Source organism: Pseudochaenichthys georgianus, chromosome 6 (assembly GCF_902827115.2).
Source record: "Pseudochaenichthys georgianus chromosome 6, fPseGeo1.2, whole genome shotgun sequence".
Taxonomy (NCBI): Eukaryota; Metazoa; Chordata; class Actinopteri; order Perciformes; family Channichthyidae; genus Pseudochaenichthys; species Pseudochaenichthys georgianus.
Genome location: NC_047508.1, coordinates 43,396,825 through 43,417,156, shown reverse-complemented (window position 1 = coordinate 43,417,156; position 20,332 = coordinate 43,396,825). Strand labels below are relative to the sequence as shown.

Genomic DNA, 20,332 nt, shown 5'->3' with positions numbered 1-20,332 from the left:
GAAGCACTGCTTCTATGGAATAGGAAGTCCAGGGTTGAAGCTCCGTTCGAAGCTTCAGTGTCAAACTGCCATCACTAGCTATCGGGATGTTAAGAGCATTCCATGGAATATAACAAGTGTTTCTGAAATAAATTACATACCTCACCTTTAATATTGAACTTAACTCATGTATTACTATTGACTGATTTTATTTTGAGTTTATTTAAAGCATCTGAGGGACCAGACCAAATAACAAAACACTTTCTTTGTTTGAAGGCTTTCAATGGGCGAGTCAGCTTGGACGATGAGGAGGAAGAGGAGTTTCTGAGAGAGGATTGTAATACAGAGATAATATGTAATATAACTTCCCTCCACAGGACCCAGACCACCAATGGACCTCAGTTAAACATTTCCCCTGTCAGAGCAGACCTTAGGCTTTGAGTTCATACAGGAAACGGGTCAGTTAGCTAAAGCTAAAGCTAGCTCTGAGTGTATTTTGTCTGACTTAAACAAGCTGAAGTTCAGTCAGTGGGTTTTGTTTTGGCAGTTTAATATGTATTGCATACTTTCAGTGACAGAATCTATGGTTTACAATTATTTATGAAGTATATAAAGCATTCAGATTCATAAATGTCACCAAATATTTAGAAGTAAATGTGTCTCTGTAGTGTACTCACCAGTGTTGCCAGGGATTCTGCTGTTGAGAAAAAGCTGCTGGATTGTTTCTTTGGAGAGAAACAGAGCGAATGCTGCTCTGCTGTCACTGAGACGGACTTTAACTTTGATAAGATAAGCTCTCCTCTTTGAGTATGTGATCCACCTCTCAGTGGCCCGTAACTAAGAGGGAGTGGAGGAAGTATTCCCATCATTTACTAAATCAAAAGTATGAATATGATGTTGTGAAAAAACTTTAACACAAGTAGAATTCCTGCATTCCAAACTTCTAGTTCAAGTATTCTCATCAAAATGCACTTTATCATCACTGAAGTGCTCGTTGTGCAGTAAAATGGTGTGTCAGTGCGCTACTGATAGTAGCTAGTTTCCAAAGCTGTTGTTCGAGTAGAAGTGTAAGGTTGCAATAAAAAAAAAAAAAAGTCCAACTACAATTTGTATTTGAGAAACACTCAGTTTTATTTATACCACCACTGAAAATACTCAGTTACAAGTAAAAGTTCTGCATTTAAAATGTTTAGTTAATTGTCCTTCTTGTAGAAATCAAACTCCTAATAAATGAAGTCACAGTTCAGCTCTGTTTAATAAAGAAATGAAACACACCATAACTAAAGATGGACCATACGGTCAACAAAACATTATGGAAGAAAAACTACCCCATTGTCTTTCCACCAACCCCGACATACAAGAGGTGACCTGAATACCATAAAACCACACCCTGGAGAACTACTGGAAGTGGTCAAAAACAAATGCGTTTTGTGGGTGCACCTTTTGCACTACATGTACCAGTGGCATTGAGAATAAGATTGATTATGAATGCCTAATACAGTGTGGTAGTGTCTAACACGACAGGTTGGCCTTCTAGTTAGCTATCACCAAATTAGTGGCTCTTGACATTTTAATTGGAGTTATTATTTAACACCCTATGGTTAGACTTGCAGTGATGGCCTGTGTCTATTGTTCAGGCAGTGAGAGGTATTATACGAAAAGTGTTTTTTTAAGCAGATCGGGCTCTGTATGTATGTATACAATAACAACTAATTTCCTTCGCTCAAGACATTAATGGACATGCAATTGTTTCTTGTTCTTTGGTGCAGGTTATGCAGTCATTAGAATCAATGAGACCTTACATGATATCAATTTTGTTTTGAAAAAGATGCCTGTAATTGTAGTAAACAGCATCAAAGAAAGAAAAAAAAACATTAAATGTTTGTTCTACTCAGTGAGATTGACAGGAGAGATGATCAGCGGAGAAGAGTTTTTACCATCATAATTAAGACTTGGACCGAAATGTGGGTAGAGTTTCTCAGTGAAGCAGCAGCCAGTGAAGGAGTAGATCAGAGCTGCAGCATCAACATCATAAAAGGAGACCAGACCCTCCTCATAATCCACAAACACCCCCACCTTCTGAGGCTGAGACTTCAGAGAGAGACGGACTGAAGTATCAGCACAAGCTATGCACTCATTTTTCTTGAGCCATATCGTCCAGTAACCATCCCGAGGAGTCGCTGTGATGCTTCCCTTCCTGTTGATCGACTCTCTGGCCATTCCTAGAACCCACTCAGTCTTCCCTTTAACCAGAACCTCGTAATAAAACTTTCCTGAAGAGAAACTCTGCTTTGCTAAGACACGAGCACAATAATCAAATCTCTCTGGATTGTCTGGGAGATTCTTCTTCACATCAACATGTTTAACTTGTTTTCCATCATCAGACAGGATGAGTGCAGGATGTGCTGTATCAGGATCAAGAGTCACCTCCACCTCATACTGCTGGACCCTCTTCAGCTCCACCTCAAGCAGCTTCTTCATCTGTTTCCTGAGCGTCTCCTCCAGCTGAGTCACAGCTCTCCTCACAGTCCCCTCATATGAAGGTGGACGGACCCTGACTTCTGTCCAGTTCTTGGTGGGTGGAGCAGCGTTCAGGGACGTGAAGCTTTGGAGGAGGTGGAGCTGGTCTTCAGAGCGTGAGAGCTGCTCCACCTCAGAGCTCCTCTTCTTCAGCTCAGAGACTTCCTGTTCCAGTTCTTTGATGAAGCCTTCAGCCTGTTCCTCTGTCTCTCTCTGCTTCTCTTTGATGGTGTCGATGAGCTCGGCCTGGCTTCTCTCAACAGACTCCTTCAGAGCGGTGAAGACCTGAAATCCATCTGCTATCTCTCTGTCTGCTCCTTCCTTACTGAGCTCCACTGAGAGATTCATCTCCTGGATCTTCAGTCGTCTCTTCTGGATCATCTGCTGAATTTCAGCCTCTGTCTTCCCCAGCTCAGCCTTCTTTCCTTCACATCCTTCTTTCAGAGGAACAACATCTTGTGTCTTGTGCTCTGAAACAGTGCAGTGGATGCAGACACACACCTGGTCGGTCTTACAGAACAGTTCCAGCAGTTTATCGTGCTTCACACACATCCTGCTTTCCAGGTTCTCCTCAGGGTCGATCAGCTGATGTTTCTTCAGGCCTGCTCTTGTCAGGTGAGGCTCCAGGTGAGTCTCACAGTAGGACTCCAGACACATCAGGCAGGACTTCAGGGCCTTCAGTCTGGTTCCAGTGCAGGCATCACAGGGAACTTCTCCTGGTTTGACAACGTGTTGCTCTGAGCTGCTGCTGCTGGCTTTCTGTTGAGCTGACTGTCTGAACTGAGCAGCCATCTCAGAGATGAACGTGTTGACGTGCAGCTCAGGCTTTATGTTGAACACCTCTTTGCAGTTGGGACACTGACTCGGGACATTTCTATCCCAGTGTTCAGAGATGCAGGCTTTACATAAGTTGTGTCCACATGGCATGGTGACTGGATCAGTGAACACATTCAGACAGATGGGGCACAGAAACTGATCTTCAGTCAGCAAACAGCTGGCAGCAGACATGTCTCTCTGGGGACAAAAGTTGGAAAAAACATTAAAGGTCACCTATTATGCAAAATCCACTTGTTCATGTCTCTTCTACATCAACATGTGTCCCCTCTTCTTCGTGTCTCTTCTACATCAACATGTGTCCCCTCTTCTCCATGTCTCTTCTACATCAACATGTGTCCCCTCTTCCTCATGTCTCTTCTACATCAACATGTGTCCCCTCTTCTTCATGTCTCTTCTACATCAACACGTGTCCCCTCTTCTCCATGTCTCTTCTACATCAACATGTGTCCCCTCTTCTTCATGTCTCTTCTACATCAACATGTGTCCCCTCTTCTCCATGTCTCTTCTACATCAACATGTGTCCCCTCTTCTTCATGTCTCTTCTACATCAATATGTGTCCCCTCTTCTCCATGTCTCTTCTACATCAACACGTGTCCCCTCTTCCTCATGTCTCTTCTACATCAACACGTGTCCCCTCTTCTTCATGTCTCTTCTACATCAACACGTGTCCCCTCTTCTCCATGTCTCTTCTACATCAACACGTGTCCCCTCTTCTTCATGTCTCTTCTACATCAACACGTGTCCCCTCTTCTTCATGTCTCTTCTACATCAACACGTGTCCCCTCTTCTCCATGTCTCTTCCACATCAACATGTGTCGCCTCTTCTCCATGTCTCTTCTAAATCAACATGTGTCGCCTCTTCTTCATGTCTCTTCTACATCAACACGTGTCCCCTCTTCCTCATGTCTCTTCTACATCAACAGGTGTCCCCTCGTCTTCATGTCTCTTCTACATCAACACGTGTCCCCTCTTCCTCATGTCTCTTCTACATCAACACGTGTCCCCTCTTCTTCATGTCTCTTCTACATCAACACGTGTCCCCTCTTCCTCATGTCTCTTCTACATCAACACGTGTCCCCTCTTCTCCATGTCTCTTCTACATCAACACGTGTCGCCTCTTCCTCATGTCTCTTCTACATCAACACGTGTCCCCTCTTCTTCATGTCTCTTCTACATCAACACGTGTCCCCTCTTCTCCATGTCTCTTCTACATCAACACGTGTCCCCTCTTCTTCATGTCTCTTCTACATCAACACGTGTCCCCTCTTCTTCATGTCTCTTCTAAATCAACACGTGTCCCCTCTTCTCCATGTCTCTTCTACATCAACACGTGTCGCCTCTTCTCCATGTCTCTTCTACATCAACACGTGTCCCCTCTTCCACATGTCTCTTCTACATCAACACGTGTCGCCTCTTCTTCATGTCTCTTCTAAATCAACACGTGTCCCCTCTTCTCCATGTCTCTTCTACATCAACACGTGTCGCCTCTTCTTCATGTCTCTTCTAAATCAACACGTGTCCCCTCTTCTCCATGTCTCTTCTACATCAACACGTGTCGCCTCTTCTCCATGTCTCTTCTACATCAACACGTGTCCCCTCTTCCACATGTCTCTTCTACATAAACAGGTGTCCCCTCATCTTCATGTCTCTTCTACATCAACACGTGTCCCCTCTTCCTCATGTCTCTTTTACATCAACACGTGTCCCCTCTTCTTCATGTCTCTTCTACATCAACACGTGTCCCCTCTTCTTCATGTCTCTTCTACATCAACACGTGTCCCCTCTTCCTCATGTCTCTTCTACATCAACACTTGTCCCCTCTTCTTCATGTCTCTTCTACATCAACATGTGTCCCCTCTTCTTCATGTCTCTTCTACATCAACACGTGTCCCCTCTTCTCCATGTCTCTTCTACATCAACATGTGTCCCCTCTTCTTCATGTCTCTTCTACATCAACACGTGTCCCCTCTTCTCCATGTCTCTTCTACATCAACACGTGTCCCCTCTTCTTCATGTCTCTTCTACATCAACACGTGTCCCCTCTTCTCCATGTCTCTTCTACATCAACACGTGTCGCCTCTTCTTCATGTCTCTTCTACATCAACACGTGTCCCCTCTTCTCCATGTCTCTTCTACATCAACACGTGTCCCCTCTTCTTCATGTCTCTTCTACATCAACACGTGTCCCCTCTTCTTCATGTCTCTTCTAAAATCAACACGTGTCCCCTCTTCTCCATGTCTCTTCTACATCAACACGTGTCGCCTCTTCTCCATGTCTCTTCTACATCAACACGTGTCGCCTCTTCTTCATGTCTCTTCTACATCAACACGTGTCCCCTCTTCCTCATGTCTCTTCTACATCAACAGGTGTCCCCTCGTCTTCATGTCTCTTCTACATCAACACGTGTCCCCTCTTCCTCATGTCTCTTTTACATCAACACGTGTCCCCTCTTCATCATGTCTCTTCTACATCAACACGTGTCCCCTCTTCTTCATGTCTCTTCTACATCAACACGTGTCCCCTCTTCCTCATGTCTCTTCTACATCAACACTTGTCCCCTCTTCTTCATGTCTCTTCTACATCAACATGTGTCCCCTCTTCTTCATGTCTCTTCTACATCAACATGTGTCCCCTCTTCTTCATGTCTCTTCTACATCAACATGTGTCCCCTCTTCTTCATGTCTCTTCTACATCAACATGTGTCCCCTCTTCTTCATGTCTCTTCTACATCAATATGTGTCCCCTCTTCTTCATGTCTCTTCTACATCAACACGTGTCCCCTCTTCCTCATGTCTCTTCTACATCAACACGTGTCCCCTCTTCTTCATGTCTCTTCTACATCAACACGTGTCCCCTCTTCCTCATGTCTCTTCTACATCAACATGTGTCCCCTCGTCTTCATGTCTCTTCTACATCAACACGTGTCCCCTCTTTCTCATGTCTCTTTTACATCAACACGTGTCCCCTCTTCTTCATGTCTCTTCTACATCAACACGTGTCCCCTCTTCTTCATGTCTCTTCTACATCAACACGTGTCCCCCTCTTCCTCATGTCTCTTCTACATCAACACTTGTCCCCTCTTCTTCATGTCTCTTCTACATCAACATGTGTCCCCTCTTCTTCATGTCTCTTCTACATCAACATGTGTCCCCTCTTCTTCATGTCTCTTCTACATCAACATGTGTCCCCTCTTCTTCATGTCTCTTCTACATCAACATGTGTCCCCTCTTCTTCATGTCTCTTCTACATCAACATGTGTCCCCTCTTCCTCATGTCTCTTCTACATCAACATGTGTCCCCTCTTCCTCATATCTCTTCTACATCAACATGTGTCCCTTCTTCTTCATGTCTCTTCTACATCAACATGTGTCCCCTCTTCTTCATGTCTCTTCTACATCAACATGTGTCCCCTCTTATTCATGTCTCTTCTACATCAACATGTGTCCCCTCTTCCTCATGTCTCTTCTACATCAACATATGTCCCCTCTTCTTCATGTCTCTTCTACATCAACACGTGTCGCCTCTTCTCCATGTCTCTTCTACATCAACATGTGTCCCCTCTTCCTCATGTCTCTTCTACATTAACATGCGTCCCCTCTTCTTCATGTCTCTTCTACATCAACATGTCTCCCCTCTTCCTCATGTCTCTTCTACATCAACATGTGTCCCCTCTTCTTCATGTCTCTTCTACATCAACATGTGTCCCCTCTTCTTCATGTCTCTTCTACATCAATAAGTGTCCCCTCTTCCTCATGTCTCTTCTACATCAACATGTGTCCCCTCTTCTTCATGTCTCTTCTACATCAACATGTGTCCCCTCTTCTTCATGTCTCTTCTACATCAACATGTGTCCCCTCTTATTCATGTCTTTTCTACATCAACATGTGTCCCCTCTTCTTCATGTCTCTTCTACATCAACACGTGTCCCCTCTTCTACATCAACATGTGTCCCCTCTGTGTACAGAGACTCTGAAAGTTTCAGAAAAAAAGATTCTCTCTCTTTTTGTCCTGATACATTTCTATAAAAACCTGTCTGAAAATGAGGTGATCAGATTTTGGACACTTTATGATGTCATAACGCCTATAAAAACATGTTGGGAACAAGTCTGACTGGTCTGCAGTGTTGCGTGTTAAGGTCTGAAAACGTTTCATTTAGTTCAGCTGGAGACTGGGGCGGATACGGAGAGTCAAGCAGTTCGCAAACTTTACTTTAGATTCTTTTTGTAAAGGGTTTTATTCAATTTACATAATTTATTGAGGCTGCCTCTCACTGCCTGCTGCCAGTCACTTGTATAGCTGTAGCATTTAGCTGGCTTGTTAGTTATTGGAATAAAAGTACAAACATTTCCTAATAATACATGAAAACAATGACAAACTAATATTTTATATTGTTGCAGTGATTCAATCTAAAGCCCTGTGTTCCTTGTTTATATCAGCACTTTAATATGGAAAATCATAATAAAGTAAAATGGAAAACCATTAAAACCCCAATGATCCCTCCATGACCGTCACATTACACATTAATCAATATTATAATACGGCTACCCTGCTCATATGACATAGCTGCTTATATTGTTATAAGAGGGAAAACGGTATTTAATGCAGCCGAATCGTGTATTACAATGCCGTTATGTGATGACTTTCAAAGAGAAAAGCAAGCACACTCGGAATAAAGTATTATTTTTAAAAACCTTTTTCAGATTTCACATCACATAAACACCAAATCCCAGCATGCATTGCGGCTAAACCATCCAATCATCGAGCTGAGGATCTTGTCTACGTCTGTTTCCGGTTTCGTTTATGACGGATGTATTTTGTTATACACACATTCCTTCACATTTTAATTTACATTAAAGTATTTCGTGAGGCCTTCTAACATGTTTTTAAATATAACTACGGTTCTAGTTGAAGAGTTTGTAAATTGACATGAACCGAAGCTGTTGCCAGGCAACGCAATCGCACAACGTCACGTCCGTTAATTCGACATCCACACGCATAGATTAACATCGATTTAATACATTAATGTAGCCTTTGTTTCTTCTAAAAGAGGTGTCGACCAGCTGGGGCAACAAGAAAATCGGCGTAATCGAGTTTGACTCTACTATACAATCATTATTATATTAATATTGACAATAACAACCGACCGTCGGGGTAGCATTTGATTCGCATTAAAGCCTCAGATTCTGATTAAACTAAATCTTGTTCAAATATTTAGTTAGTGATTGTCTCTGTAGTTTACTCACCAGTTTTTGGAAGAGATTCTGCTGTGTTGTGGAGAAAAGCTGCTTGATTCAGTCGAGTGTTTCTTTAGAGAGAAGCAGAGAGACGTGCAGCTGTTGTGTCGCTCAGACAAGCTTTCACTTTCAATTCTGGGAAGTTGAAGCTCTTCTCTTTCAGTGTAGCTCCACCTCTCAGTGCCCGTCACCAAGAGGGAGTGGAGGAGGAACTACAAGAGCAACAAGGCCTTTCTTTCTCCAACGGTTGAGACCCCACCAACACTACAACTCCCAAAATCCTTTCTGCTGCAAACACTACAAATACCATCAATCTCAGAGAGTTTAAATGACTTAGTGGTTTTGTGTTTTGGAGCTGAAATACTACAGTTGACAGAAAAAGAGAAAAGCAAACATTATTAACTTGATTTTGATTTGTATTTAAGATATTTTAGGGGCAAACATTTTATATTCTACTTCCTTCACTTTAGCTTCCTTTCTCTTCCATACAATTATGTTTCCTATTAAACCTTTATATATACAGTCTATGTATTAAACTAAACTGCAATTCCTTTTTAAAGTAAACTATGTTCTCCCGTGTTAGAGTTCCAGTTTTAAACACAAGGTAACTGTTGAAAACACTGAAACACTACTTAACGTTTAGAAACAATATGGTTTGGATTTTAATAATCACAATATATAATAAATGATGGCTGTATGGAAAATACAGTACAGCTTTTGGTTTCCACGGACTGACCAGAAATATATTTCTGATATATCAAAAACAAATACAATATTGTACCTCAAATCGTAATTGACAATGCATTTGTGTTCATACAATTAAGGAGAACCAGACAAAGAAATCGGTGACATACAGAAAAATAATGTTGGATTATAATTATTGATTCATATTTTAAGTTTTTTTTAAATTGCAGCAGGTAAAGGTAGCGCTGATTTATTTATTTTTAAAGATATGTTTTGGACCAGAGAGTGACTTCATTAGAGATGCAGGGTTGAAACGAGGAGAAAGAGGAGAAAGAGGGGATGGCATTGCCTAAAATGTTTTTGTACTCAGGATTCAAACCCGCTTACCTGGCAGCTCTTACCACCAGCAGCCCAATGGTATATTGTTTTGTTAAATATACCACCATGTATCTTGTGAATTTCACAGAAATATCAATACAATGTTGTCTTAACCTAAACTAATACATGACAAACTATTTGTTGATTACATGTTGTATTATCTGAAGTAAACTACAGGAACTTCAAACATTGTACTAACCCTAACCTTCCACCTCTGCAAACAACAGATTGGTTATGGAGGTGGTTCAGGAGCAGTGGCGGTTCCACGGGGTGGCACGGGGTGGCAGCTGCCACCTCAGAAAAATTCCTTGCCACCCTAGTTGCCACCCCATTTGGCAGCTTTGTTTTGAAAGAGAAGTTGTGGCTCATCAGACATTTATGAGAGAAAATCTCTAATGTCCGAGTGCAAGTGAATGCAGCACAAGACCCGAGCCTTGTAACCCCTCCCCCGGCCCTGGCACGAACGTGGAAATATGATTGGCGGCGATTTCATTTGAACGGGGGACAGCGCAAAACGAGAAGCATTTCGGATTCAAGTAGACGGAAGGAATTAGGTATTTGCGGTCTTCAATGACAGAGAAGAGACTGTCAAGTTTGGCTGTACTCAGCATTGAATCAAAACGCACCATAGCTTTAAATCTTTTGTGAGGCGTTTTGCTGAACAAGATGGTAATCGCCGCATTCAGCTGTTATAGGCATGCCAACTTGATGCTCTGCTCACGGATGACTCAATGAGCATAAACAACTGTTAAGATGATGACCTTACGTGTGTATAATATTTTTCTTCTTTGAGGGGGTCTGCCCCCAAAAAACTGTTTCAAGTCCTGAGAAAGTCAAATAAGACGGTGTGTAAAACTTCACTGCCCAGCCAAAAAGAAGTAACCACTTTCATTTAACTAGGCCAGTAGGTAAGGGCTTTCCACTGGATCATAACTGCAGCGATGTTTATGTTTTAGCTGAATACACGTTTTTTAACCCTAATTGATGCAGTTGAATAATATGATTGTTAATAGTATCATATTAATTCAGATATACATCGACGAGACAGTTCATTAATGTACTTATTGCAGCAGTCTGCATAGATTTGGTACCCCTGCTGGTCTAAGAGTGAAACAAACTCATTCAGTTATTGTTCAGCTAATATTCATTAAATGATGTCTGCCACCTTATATATGTCTATGTAAGGCTTTACTGATGTGCCACAATAATGTCACCTAATGATATTGAGTTAAAATATCAATATTGTGGCTTTTCAAGTTAACATTGATTGATATGACTGCGATTAAATCAGCATATACTTCTGCCAGGGGATGCCATCCCTCAAATTCTCCTGCCACCCTCTTGCCACCCCATGCATATTTTTCTAGATCCGCCCCTGTTCAGGAGTTACAGGATATCCTTCATTTGTTACAGCAACTTTCATTATCTGTAATAATGACACAAAGTTAATGCTATATTAAAGATGACTAACTATGTTGAGCCCTCATTCTCTGCCCACTTGTCCATCTATAGAAGACTCAGCAGCTGTCCCCATCACCGCCTGCGCTTATTAAAACCTTCTGTGATTCAGGGTTATCAGCAGAGATCGACCACAGCATCCACTGGCTGGAGGAAGATGGATGCAACATCAAAAGTTTGGACCAGTGATTAATCTAGAAGAAGGACGAGGCAGAGCGTGTCTGAGGTGAGAATACCCCAACTCTTTTTTGGTCTTTGACCGAGGACAACACAGTTTTGAATCTGGGGTTCAGAGATGAATCATGGCAAGACCTTTATTTGAGTAATTCCTGATGTCATAGTGCTGTAACTATGTTCTGAAAGTAAACAAAGGAGTCCAATTTAGGTGTTTCAGATGGGGGGGGGGGGGGGGGGGGTGGAGTTTGTGGGAGAGAAACACAAGGATTGAAGACTTTGCAGACCATTTATATGCACAAAAAACGAAATAACACACTACAGGAAAGGGAAAAGCTCATTAAGCCTCTTGGTTGGTTCCTGTATCTTGTGGGATACAGTCATTCGACAGGCTGTGTAATATTGATGTTATATGTATGTAATGTGGGTGAACTAATGGTGTAATAACAGTGTTATATGGGGGTGGTATAGATGAAATATCGGTTTGATAATATATAAATGGGCAATGTATTTGTCATTTCAACCTATAAACTTTAGAAAAAAGTAATTAAAGGGTTAAAATGCCTGTACTGAAGACTTCTTTACACGTTTTTCCAGCTTTGAATGTTATTAGCTTTACCCATATTTTAAATTGACTAAAGTTCCTTCACGTTGTCAACTTTCTTGATTCATTTGAGGTATTTGTAAATTACTTGAGAGCTAAACAAAACAATGAAGACAGAAATCCAGGGGACATTTATTTAGCTTTTTATTTAATTGAGAATATGTTAAAACTATACAAATAGTCTGGACAATATGAAATGAAAATAACAGATTGAAACACCACTTTTTCTTCTTCGCTTTGTAAAACCACTGCGGCTGAATATTATACAATCAGAATGTTCCAAAAAAAAGTGTAACAAAATAAATCAAAAATAATCCTTAAATGTGCCCTGAAATAAACCAGATAACAATCTCTTACAGGTTCCCCTAAATTACAATATTTAAAATATAATATATGATTAGGAGCTAATACAAAGTTTGGAGATTAACACCCATACATTCAAGGACTAAGTTAATTCTTCTTATTCAAAAGTACAGAATCGGAAGCTAAAACATTAACAAAAAATATACAATGCACTTCCCCAATGATATACATGCCGTACATTACATTTGGTGAGAGTGAATCTTTATGTTGAAAATCAAATGGTTGTCTACTCAGTGTGATTGACAGGAGAGATGATCAGAGCGGCAGAGTTTTTACCACCATCGTTGTTACAGGGACAAAATAATGGGTAAAGTTTCTCTTTGAAGCAGCAGCCAGTGAAGGAGTAGATCAGAGCTGCAGCATCGACATCATAAAAGGAGACCCGACCCTCCTCATAATCCACAAACACCCCCACCTTCTGAGGCTGAGACTTCAGAGAGAGACCGACTGGAGGATCAGCAAGAGCTTTGTACTCATTTTCATTCCTCAACCATATCGTCCAGTAACCTTCCTGAGGAGTCAGTGTGATGATTCCCTTCCTGTTGATCGACTCTCTGGCCACTCCTAACTCCCACTTAGTCTTCCCTTCAACCTGAACCTCGTAGTAAAATCTTCCTGAAGAGAAACTCTGCTTTGCTAAAACACAAGCACACGTATCAAATCTCTCTGGATTGTCTGGAAGATTCTTCTTCACATCACCATGTGTAACTTGTTTTCCATAATCAGACAGGGTGAGGTTGGGTTGTGCTGTATCAGGATCAAGAGTCACCTCCACCTCAGACTGCTGGACCCTCTTCAGCTCCACCTCAGACTGCTGGACCCTCTTCAGCTCCACCTCATACTGCTGGACCCTCTTCAGCTCCACCTCAGAGAGCAGCTTCTTCATCTGTTTCCTGAGCGTCTCCTCCAGCTGAGTCACAGCTCTCCCCACAGTCCCCTCATATGAAGGTGGACGGACCCTGACTTCTGTCCAGTTCTTGGTGGGTGGAGCAGCGTTCAGGGACGTGAGGCTTTGGAGGAGATGGAGCTGGTCTTCAGAGCGTGAGAGCTGCTCCACCTCAGAGCTTCTCTTCTTCAGCTCAGAGACTTCCTGTTCCAGCTCTTTGATGAAGCCTTCAGCCTGTTCCTCTGTCTCTCTCTGCTTCTCTTTGATGGTGTCGATGAGCTCGGCCTGGCTTCTCTCAACAGACTCCTTCAGAGCGGTGAAGACCTGAACACCATCTGCTATCTCTCTGTCTGCTCCTTCCTTACTGAGCTCCACTGAGCGATTCATCTCCTGAATCTTCAGTCGTCTCTTCTGGATCATCTGCTGAGTTTCAGCCTCTGTCTTCCCCAGCTCAGCCTTCTTTCCTTCATATCCTTCTTTCAGAGGAACAACATCATGTGTCTTGTGGTCTGAAACAGTGCAGAGCATGCAGACACACACCTGGTCGGTCTTACAGAACAGCTCCAGCAGTTTATCGTGCTTCACACACATCCTGCCTTCCAGGTTCTCCACAGGGTCGATCAGCTGATGTTTCTTCAGGCCTGCTCTTGTCAGATGAGGCTCCAGGTGAGTCTCACAGTAGGACTCCAGACACACCAGGCAGGACTTCAGGGCCTTCAGTCTGGTTCCAGTGCAGGCGTCACAGGGAACTTCTCCTGGTTTGACAACTTGTTGCTCTGAGCTGCTGCTGCTGGCTTTCTGTTGAGCTGACTGTCTGAACTGAGCAGCCATCTCAGAGATGAACGTGTTGACGTGCGGCTCAGGCTTTATGTTGAACACCTCTTTGCAGTTGGGACACTGACTCGGGACATTTATATCCCAGTGTTCAGAGATGCAGGCTTTACAGAAGTTGTGTCCACATGGTATGCTGACTGGATCAGTGAACACATCCAGACAGATGGGGCACAGAAACTGATCTTCAGTCAGCAGACAGCTGGCAGCAGACATGTCTCTCTGGGGACACAAATGTTGGAAAAAACATTAAAGGTCACCTATTATGCAAAATCCACTTGTTCATGTCTCTTCTACATCAACATGTGTCCCCTCTTCTTCATGTCTCTTCTACATCAACATGTGTCCCCTCTTCTTCATGTCTCTTCTACATCAACATGTGTCCCCTCTTCTTCATGTCTCTTCTACATCAACATGTGTCCCCTCTTCTTCATGTCTCTTCTACATCAACATGTGTCCCCTCTTCCTCATGTCTCTTCTACATCAACATGTGTCCCCTCTTCTTCATGTCTCTTCTACATCAACATGTGTCCCCTCTTCTTCATGTCTCTTCTACATCAACATGTGTCCCCTCTTCCTCATGTCTCTTCTACATCAACATGTGTCCCCTCTTCTTCATGTCTCTTCTACATCAACATGTGTCCCCTCTTCTTCATGTCTCTTCTACATCAACATGTGTCCCCTCTTCTACATCAACACGTGTCCCCTCTTCTTCATGCCTCTTCTACATCAACATCTGTCCCCTCTTCTTCACGTCTCTTCTACATCAACATGTGTCCCCTCTTCTTCATGTCTCTTCTACATCAACATCTGTCCCCTCTTCTTCATGTCTCTTCTACATCAACATGTGTCCCCTCTTCTCCATGTCTCCCCTCTTCTACATCAACATGTGTCCCCTCTTCTTCATGTCTCTTCTACATCAACATCTGTCCCCTCTTCTTCATGTCTCTTCTACATCAACATGTGTCCCCTCTTCTCCATGTCTCTTCTACATCAACATGTGTCCCCTCTTCTACATCAACATGTGTCCCCTCTGTGTAAAGAGACTCTGAACGTTTCAGAAAAAAAGATTCTCTCTCTTTTTGATACATTTCTATAAAAACCTGTCTGAAAATGAGGTGATCAGATTTTGGACACTTTATGATGTCATAACGATGCTGTGTCTTGTGTAACCATTAGCCAATCAGCGACCAAGGTACCCCCCCCCCCCCCCCCCACCTTATCACCTGCATCTCCTCCTAGAGCACCATTGTGTTCTTTCTAACCAAATGTCTCTCAGAGGAGCGTGGGGAGGGGCTCCTGGTTTTCATCTAAAGTAACAGACAATCAGCACTTTGGAAACAGGGCTGAAACAGAGGGGATTATGGGTAATGCTGCGATGATCTGTTTGGTGTTTGGAGCCAAACACTTCTGAGACATGTTTTGTATATATATGAGACCTGTAATATATTGATGAAAAACAGTATAATAGGGGACCTTTAAATAAAGTTTTAATTATTTGTTTAAAAATAATCAAACTATGAGTCGTCCTGAATAACATGCAAATAGAAACTCAGTGAAGAAGAGCCCGATGTGCAGTTCAGTGTTATTTATTGGAAATCACCAAGCCAAGAAAATAGGCGACAACATAGAGATTTTTTTCACAACAATAATAAATGAAAACAATATGATATTATATTGTTGAGCCTAAATTTGATTATTAATACATTAACAATGATTAACTTACACATTAATTCAGCATATTTATTGAAAGAAAACACACAAAACAGGACCATGATAGAGGGAGAGGAAAAAGGTGCATCTATTCAGGTACTGTACTTGAGTTTCTTTCATATTTTGTATTTATACCTCTCCACCAAAAATATCAACTAAATTATGATTTAATAAACCTCAGGGTAATTTACCAAGCAGTACAATAAAATGTTCTACACATTTACCCATAAATAATTAGAATCCAATTGTATAATACATTGTACTTTTTAAAAAGGATATTCTTTAAATTTGTTTACTTTTTCTTGTAAATGTCCACATTGTGGTATTTCAATTCAATAAATGATCAGAGTACTTCTTACCCTGCTAGTAAATACTGAAGTCTGAGGTATTGATGGAAATGTATCCTCATAGCAGGCATGAAAACGGGTCAGGGGTGAAAAAGGTGAGAAGGATATTATCCCTCTAGGGGGGTCCGGGGGCATGCTCCCCCAGGAGAACATTTTGAATATTCCATATTTTAAAGCATCAATCTGATGCATTTTGAGATGCATTTTTTTGCCAACCTGGGGAGAGCTGGAGAAACTTAACCTCAGGCATGAGTCAAAAATATTATGACCTCCTTACTAAGTATTATCAGGGATGCAAACTCATCAGGTATGGAAAAGGTGACAAGGACCCGAGCCCCCCGACCCCACGGAATATCGGCTTTAAAATGAGGAATAACAGAGGATTTTAGCAGTCAAAACAACTAAAGCAGCAGTGTTAATAATAACAGAAATGGTAAAGAGTCACATCTAATAGAAATATATAAAAGCATTTATTTTAATTGTGTAGCAGTCAGTTTATAATTTGGCAGCTCTGTTGAGCATTTTGAAAATCTATTGTCATGCCTCTGTGCAAGGCTGAGTCTTTCTATCTTTATGGCATCTGGTGTAAAGTAACTAAATTCATAAACTCAAGTACTATACTTGGGTAGAATTTTGAGATACTTGTACTTTATTTAAGTATTTCAATGTTTTGCTACTTTGTTCTTCTACTCCTCTACAGTTCAGAGGTACATGGTGTACTTTTACTCCACTACATGTATTTAATACCTTTAGTTACTTCACAGATCTGGATGAATGATGTGAAATCTAATCAAGTGTTGAATCAGACTTGAGTTCCACCTGGAGTAAACCCACCAGCTTCCCTGCAGTATACAAATTCATTCAAACTAGCTGCACCTTTACCAGCTTTGAGAACACTTTCATGATCAATCATTATAAAACATATCATATATATTATTCTGAAATGGACCAATCTGCACAACGACTACTTTTACTGTCGCTACTTTCACTATATTTGGATGAGAATACTTTTCTACTTTTACGTGAGGAACATTTTGAATGCAGTACTTTTACTAACAGAGTATTCGTATTCCTACACTCTGGTACTTCTACTTTTACTCAAGTACAAGATCTGAGTAGTTCTGCTTTTAATCAAGTACAAGATCTGAGTACTTCTACTTTTAATCAAGTACAAGATCTGAGTACTTCTACTTTTACTCAAGTACAAGATCTATACTTATACTACCTCCGTTTATCGCCTATGAAAAAAAAACTATTAGAAAACGAAGGCTAAAGCTAACGTTAGCAGATAGTGACAATGTATGCTAGCTAGCTAGCTCAACGATAATATTGCGACAGAAAAACTTTTCAGTGCACATCACTCTCTGCGCTCCGACAGGGAGCTCTGCTCTGAACACCTGAACGGCCCGTTCTAACAGCTGTTCACCAGCGGTCCAGTCTGTGTCACAGTGACTCCGGACCGCACAGTTAATATTAACGAATGCACCCGTAGCTAATGTGGCTGCTGAAGCTAGACCATCATCACGGAGTAGCAGAGCCGACAGGCAGGAAGACTCGAGCACACAGCTCGCGCTGCATTATAATATATAAAAAAAGAACAGCATGCGTGTCATGATGGCACATAACAGCTCGCGGCCGCAGATTACTCCGGATCCCAGACCCCCCCCATACCCCAACAAATATTTGTATTGCAGATCTACATGAATCACACAAACGACCTATTTTGGATTCAAAACGGCGAATTTCGCCGAAAGGTGAGTGATTCTCATGCCTGCCTCATAGTTATCACTATTTACATCCTCCATACAACGTTGTACTTTTAATTTGTAACTAACTTTAATCAAATTCAGTTTATCATCAGTTTGGTCTGCGTCTCTTTTGTTGGAGCCAACGAGCCGTTTGTCACTATGGTAACCAGCATTTAACTGCATCGCCCTATAAAAACATGTTGGGGAACAAGTCCGACTGGTCTGCAGTGTAGCGTGTTAAGTCTGAAAACGTTTCATTTAGTTCAGCTGGAGACTGGGGCGGATACGGAGAGTCAAGGAGTTCGCTCATTTTACTTTAGATTATTTTTGTAAAGGGTTTTATTCAATTTACATAATTTATTGAGGCTGCCTCTCACTGCCTGCTGCCAGTCACTTTTATAGCTGTAGCATTTAGCTGCTTGTTAGTTATTGGAATACAAGTACAAACATTTCCTAATAATACATGAAAACAACGATAAACTAATATTTTATATTGTTGCAGTGATTCAATCTAAAGCCCTGTGTTCCTTGTCTATATCAGCACTTCAATATGGAAAATCATAATAAAGTAAAATGGAAAACCACTAAAAACCCAATGATCCCTCCATGACGGTCACATTACACATTAATCAATATTATAATACGGCTACCCTGCTCATATGACATAGCTGCTTATATTGTTATTAGAGCGAAAACGGTATTTAATGCAGCCGAACCGTGTATTACAATGCCGTTATGTGATGACTTTCAAAGAGAAAAGCAAGCACACTCGGAATAAAGTATTATTTTATTTTTATTCCACATCCACACACATGGATTAACATCGATTTAATACATTAATGTAGCCTTTGTTTCTGCTAAAAGGTGTCGACCAGCTGGGGCAACAAGAACATCGGCGTAATCGAGTTTGACTCCACTATACAATAATTATTATATTAATATTGACAATAACAACCGACCGTCCGGGTAGCATTTGCTTCGGATTTCCGGGTATTTCTCCACTGGTTAACATGGGTTAACAATACCGTGTAACTGTCACGTTTGAAGGGACGAAATCGTGACATCTTCACGTCTGCCATCATGGTAAGTCGTCACATGTTCACATCTTGCCGTGATGCAGCGTTGGTTATTATATAATTAATGTATTTTGGTATGATTTCTATATATTACTTGTTGTATTAAAGCGTCTGAGGAAGAGTAAGTGTCAGCTTGGAAAAAGAGGATAATCAGGATTGCATAAAAAATGTATGTAACTTATGTTAAACATTTTCCCTGGCTGCGGCGCTGAGTGGCCTTCCTGTCTGAGTAGAGCTGAGGCTTTGAGTTCATACAGGAAACAGGCCTGGAAATGAGCCTAAGCTAATGCTAGCTGTGACGTTACCCTGTCTAAACTTCACTAGCCAGAGTTCAGTCACTGGATTTGGTTTTAAACCTGCTTTGTACTCAAGTCGAAATGTAAACGTTTTTATCTTAAAAGACACATTTATACGGCCTAATATTCACTATATGTCTGAACAGACGTACCAGCCTCAGATTCTGATTAAACTAAATATTGTTCAAATATTTAGTTAGTGATTGTCTCTGTAGTTTACTCACCAGTTTTTGGCAGAGATTCTGCTGTGTTGTTGAGAAAAGCGGCTGGATTCAGTCGAGTGTTTCTTTGGAGAGAAATAGAGAGACGTGCAGCTGTTGTGTCGCTCAGACAAACTTTCACTTTCAATTCTGGGAAGTTGAAGCTCTCCTATTTCAGTGTAGCTCCACGGTCCGTGTACTTTTTGTCAGTTTGATTTTTCGTTTTAAACAAAAGCCATAAAACGGAAATACCTGCCTTTTTCCGTTTTTTATTTAAAACGAAAAAACGGGAAACCAAAGCCGTTTTTCCGTTGTTGTTGGCTGAATAAAAAGACGGATAACGAGAAAACCTGACCAAAAAAAGTCTGTTAGTTTGATTTAACGTTTGAACTAATAAACGAAAATACCAGACTTTTTTCGTTTTAAATCAAAAACGAAACAACGGGAAACCAAAGCCGTTTTCCTGTTTATGTTGTCTGAATAAAAAAACGGATAACAAGAAGCCCTAATAAAAAAAACGTCTGATTTTGGTTTTTAATAACAACTTCATTCAATTTTCCGTTTTGTATTGAAGAATGAAGAAAAGCAGTCCGTTGGACCGGAAGTTAAAGAACATATTTCAAAATAAAAGACAGGAGGATATAATGGCAATGCTGTAAAAGACCCAGAAGTCTGACGACCCTTGGCCCCCCTGCTTCCGGCACCCATGCTGCTGACGAGGATACGTTTATTTCTGCATTCACATGCAGATATGCGTTTATAGAGATTAATACAAGTATGCAAGCTCTGTGCATAACTTTATTTCGCTGACTTCCGGTTTGTACTGTGTTGGCAAATCCAGTGTCCAGCTTGTCGCTGTGTGACAACCATTGAACAACGTCATGTTGTTTGCATACCTGCAAGATTTACCTGTGACATATGTCAGCGATATGAACAGAACTGTCGCCCTACTTTCACCTGCACCCAGCAGCAAGCGGGAGAACGATATCTCATACAGTTCAC

General features: G+C 41.4%; 2 protein-coding genes across 2 annotated transcripts; both read right to left on the bottom strand.

Moving 5' to 3' along the window:
• Nucleotides 1-1,085: 1,085 nt before the first annotated feature.
• On the bottom strand, nt 1,086-8,746 carry LOC117448355 (E3 ubiquitin-protein ligase TRIM21-like). Its single transcript, XM_034085634.2, has 2 exons — nt 8,582-8,746; nt 1,086-3,513 (listed from the first exon to the last, which is right to left on the bottom strand). The coding sequence occupies exon 2, from the start codon at nt 3,505-3,507 to the stop codon at nt 1,867-1,869; it is 1,641 nt and encodes a 546-aa protein (XP_033941525.1). The 5' UTR covers nt 3,508-3,513; nt 8,582-8,746; the 3' UTR covers nt 1,086-1,866.
• A 3,251-nt stretch (nt 8,747-11,997) lies between these two features.
• On the bottom strand, nt 11,998-19,885 carry LOC117448348 (E3 ubiquitin-protein ligase TRIM21-like). The gene is made up of 2 exons (XM_034085623.2): nt 19,355-19,885; nt 11,998-14,172 (listed from the first exon to the last, which is right to left on the bottom strand). The coding sequence occupies exon 2, from the start codon at nt 14,164-14,166 to the stop codon at nt 12,460-12,462; it is 1,707 nt and encodes a 568-aa protein (XP_033941514.1). The 5' UTR covers nt 14,167-14,172; nt 19,355-19,885; the 3' UTR covers nt 11,998-12,459.
• Between the last annotated feature and the right edge of the window lie 447 nt (nt 19,886-20,332).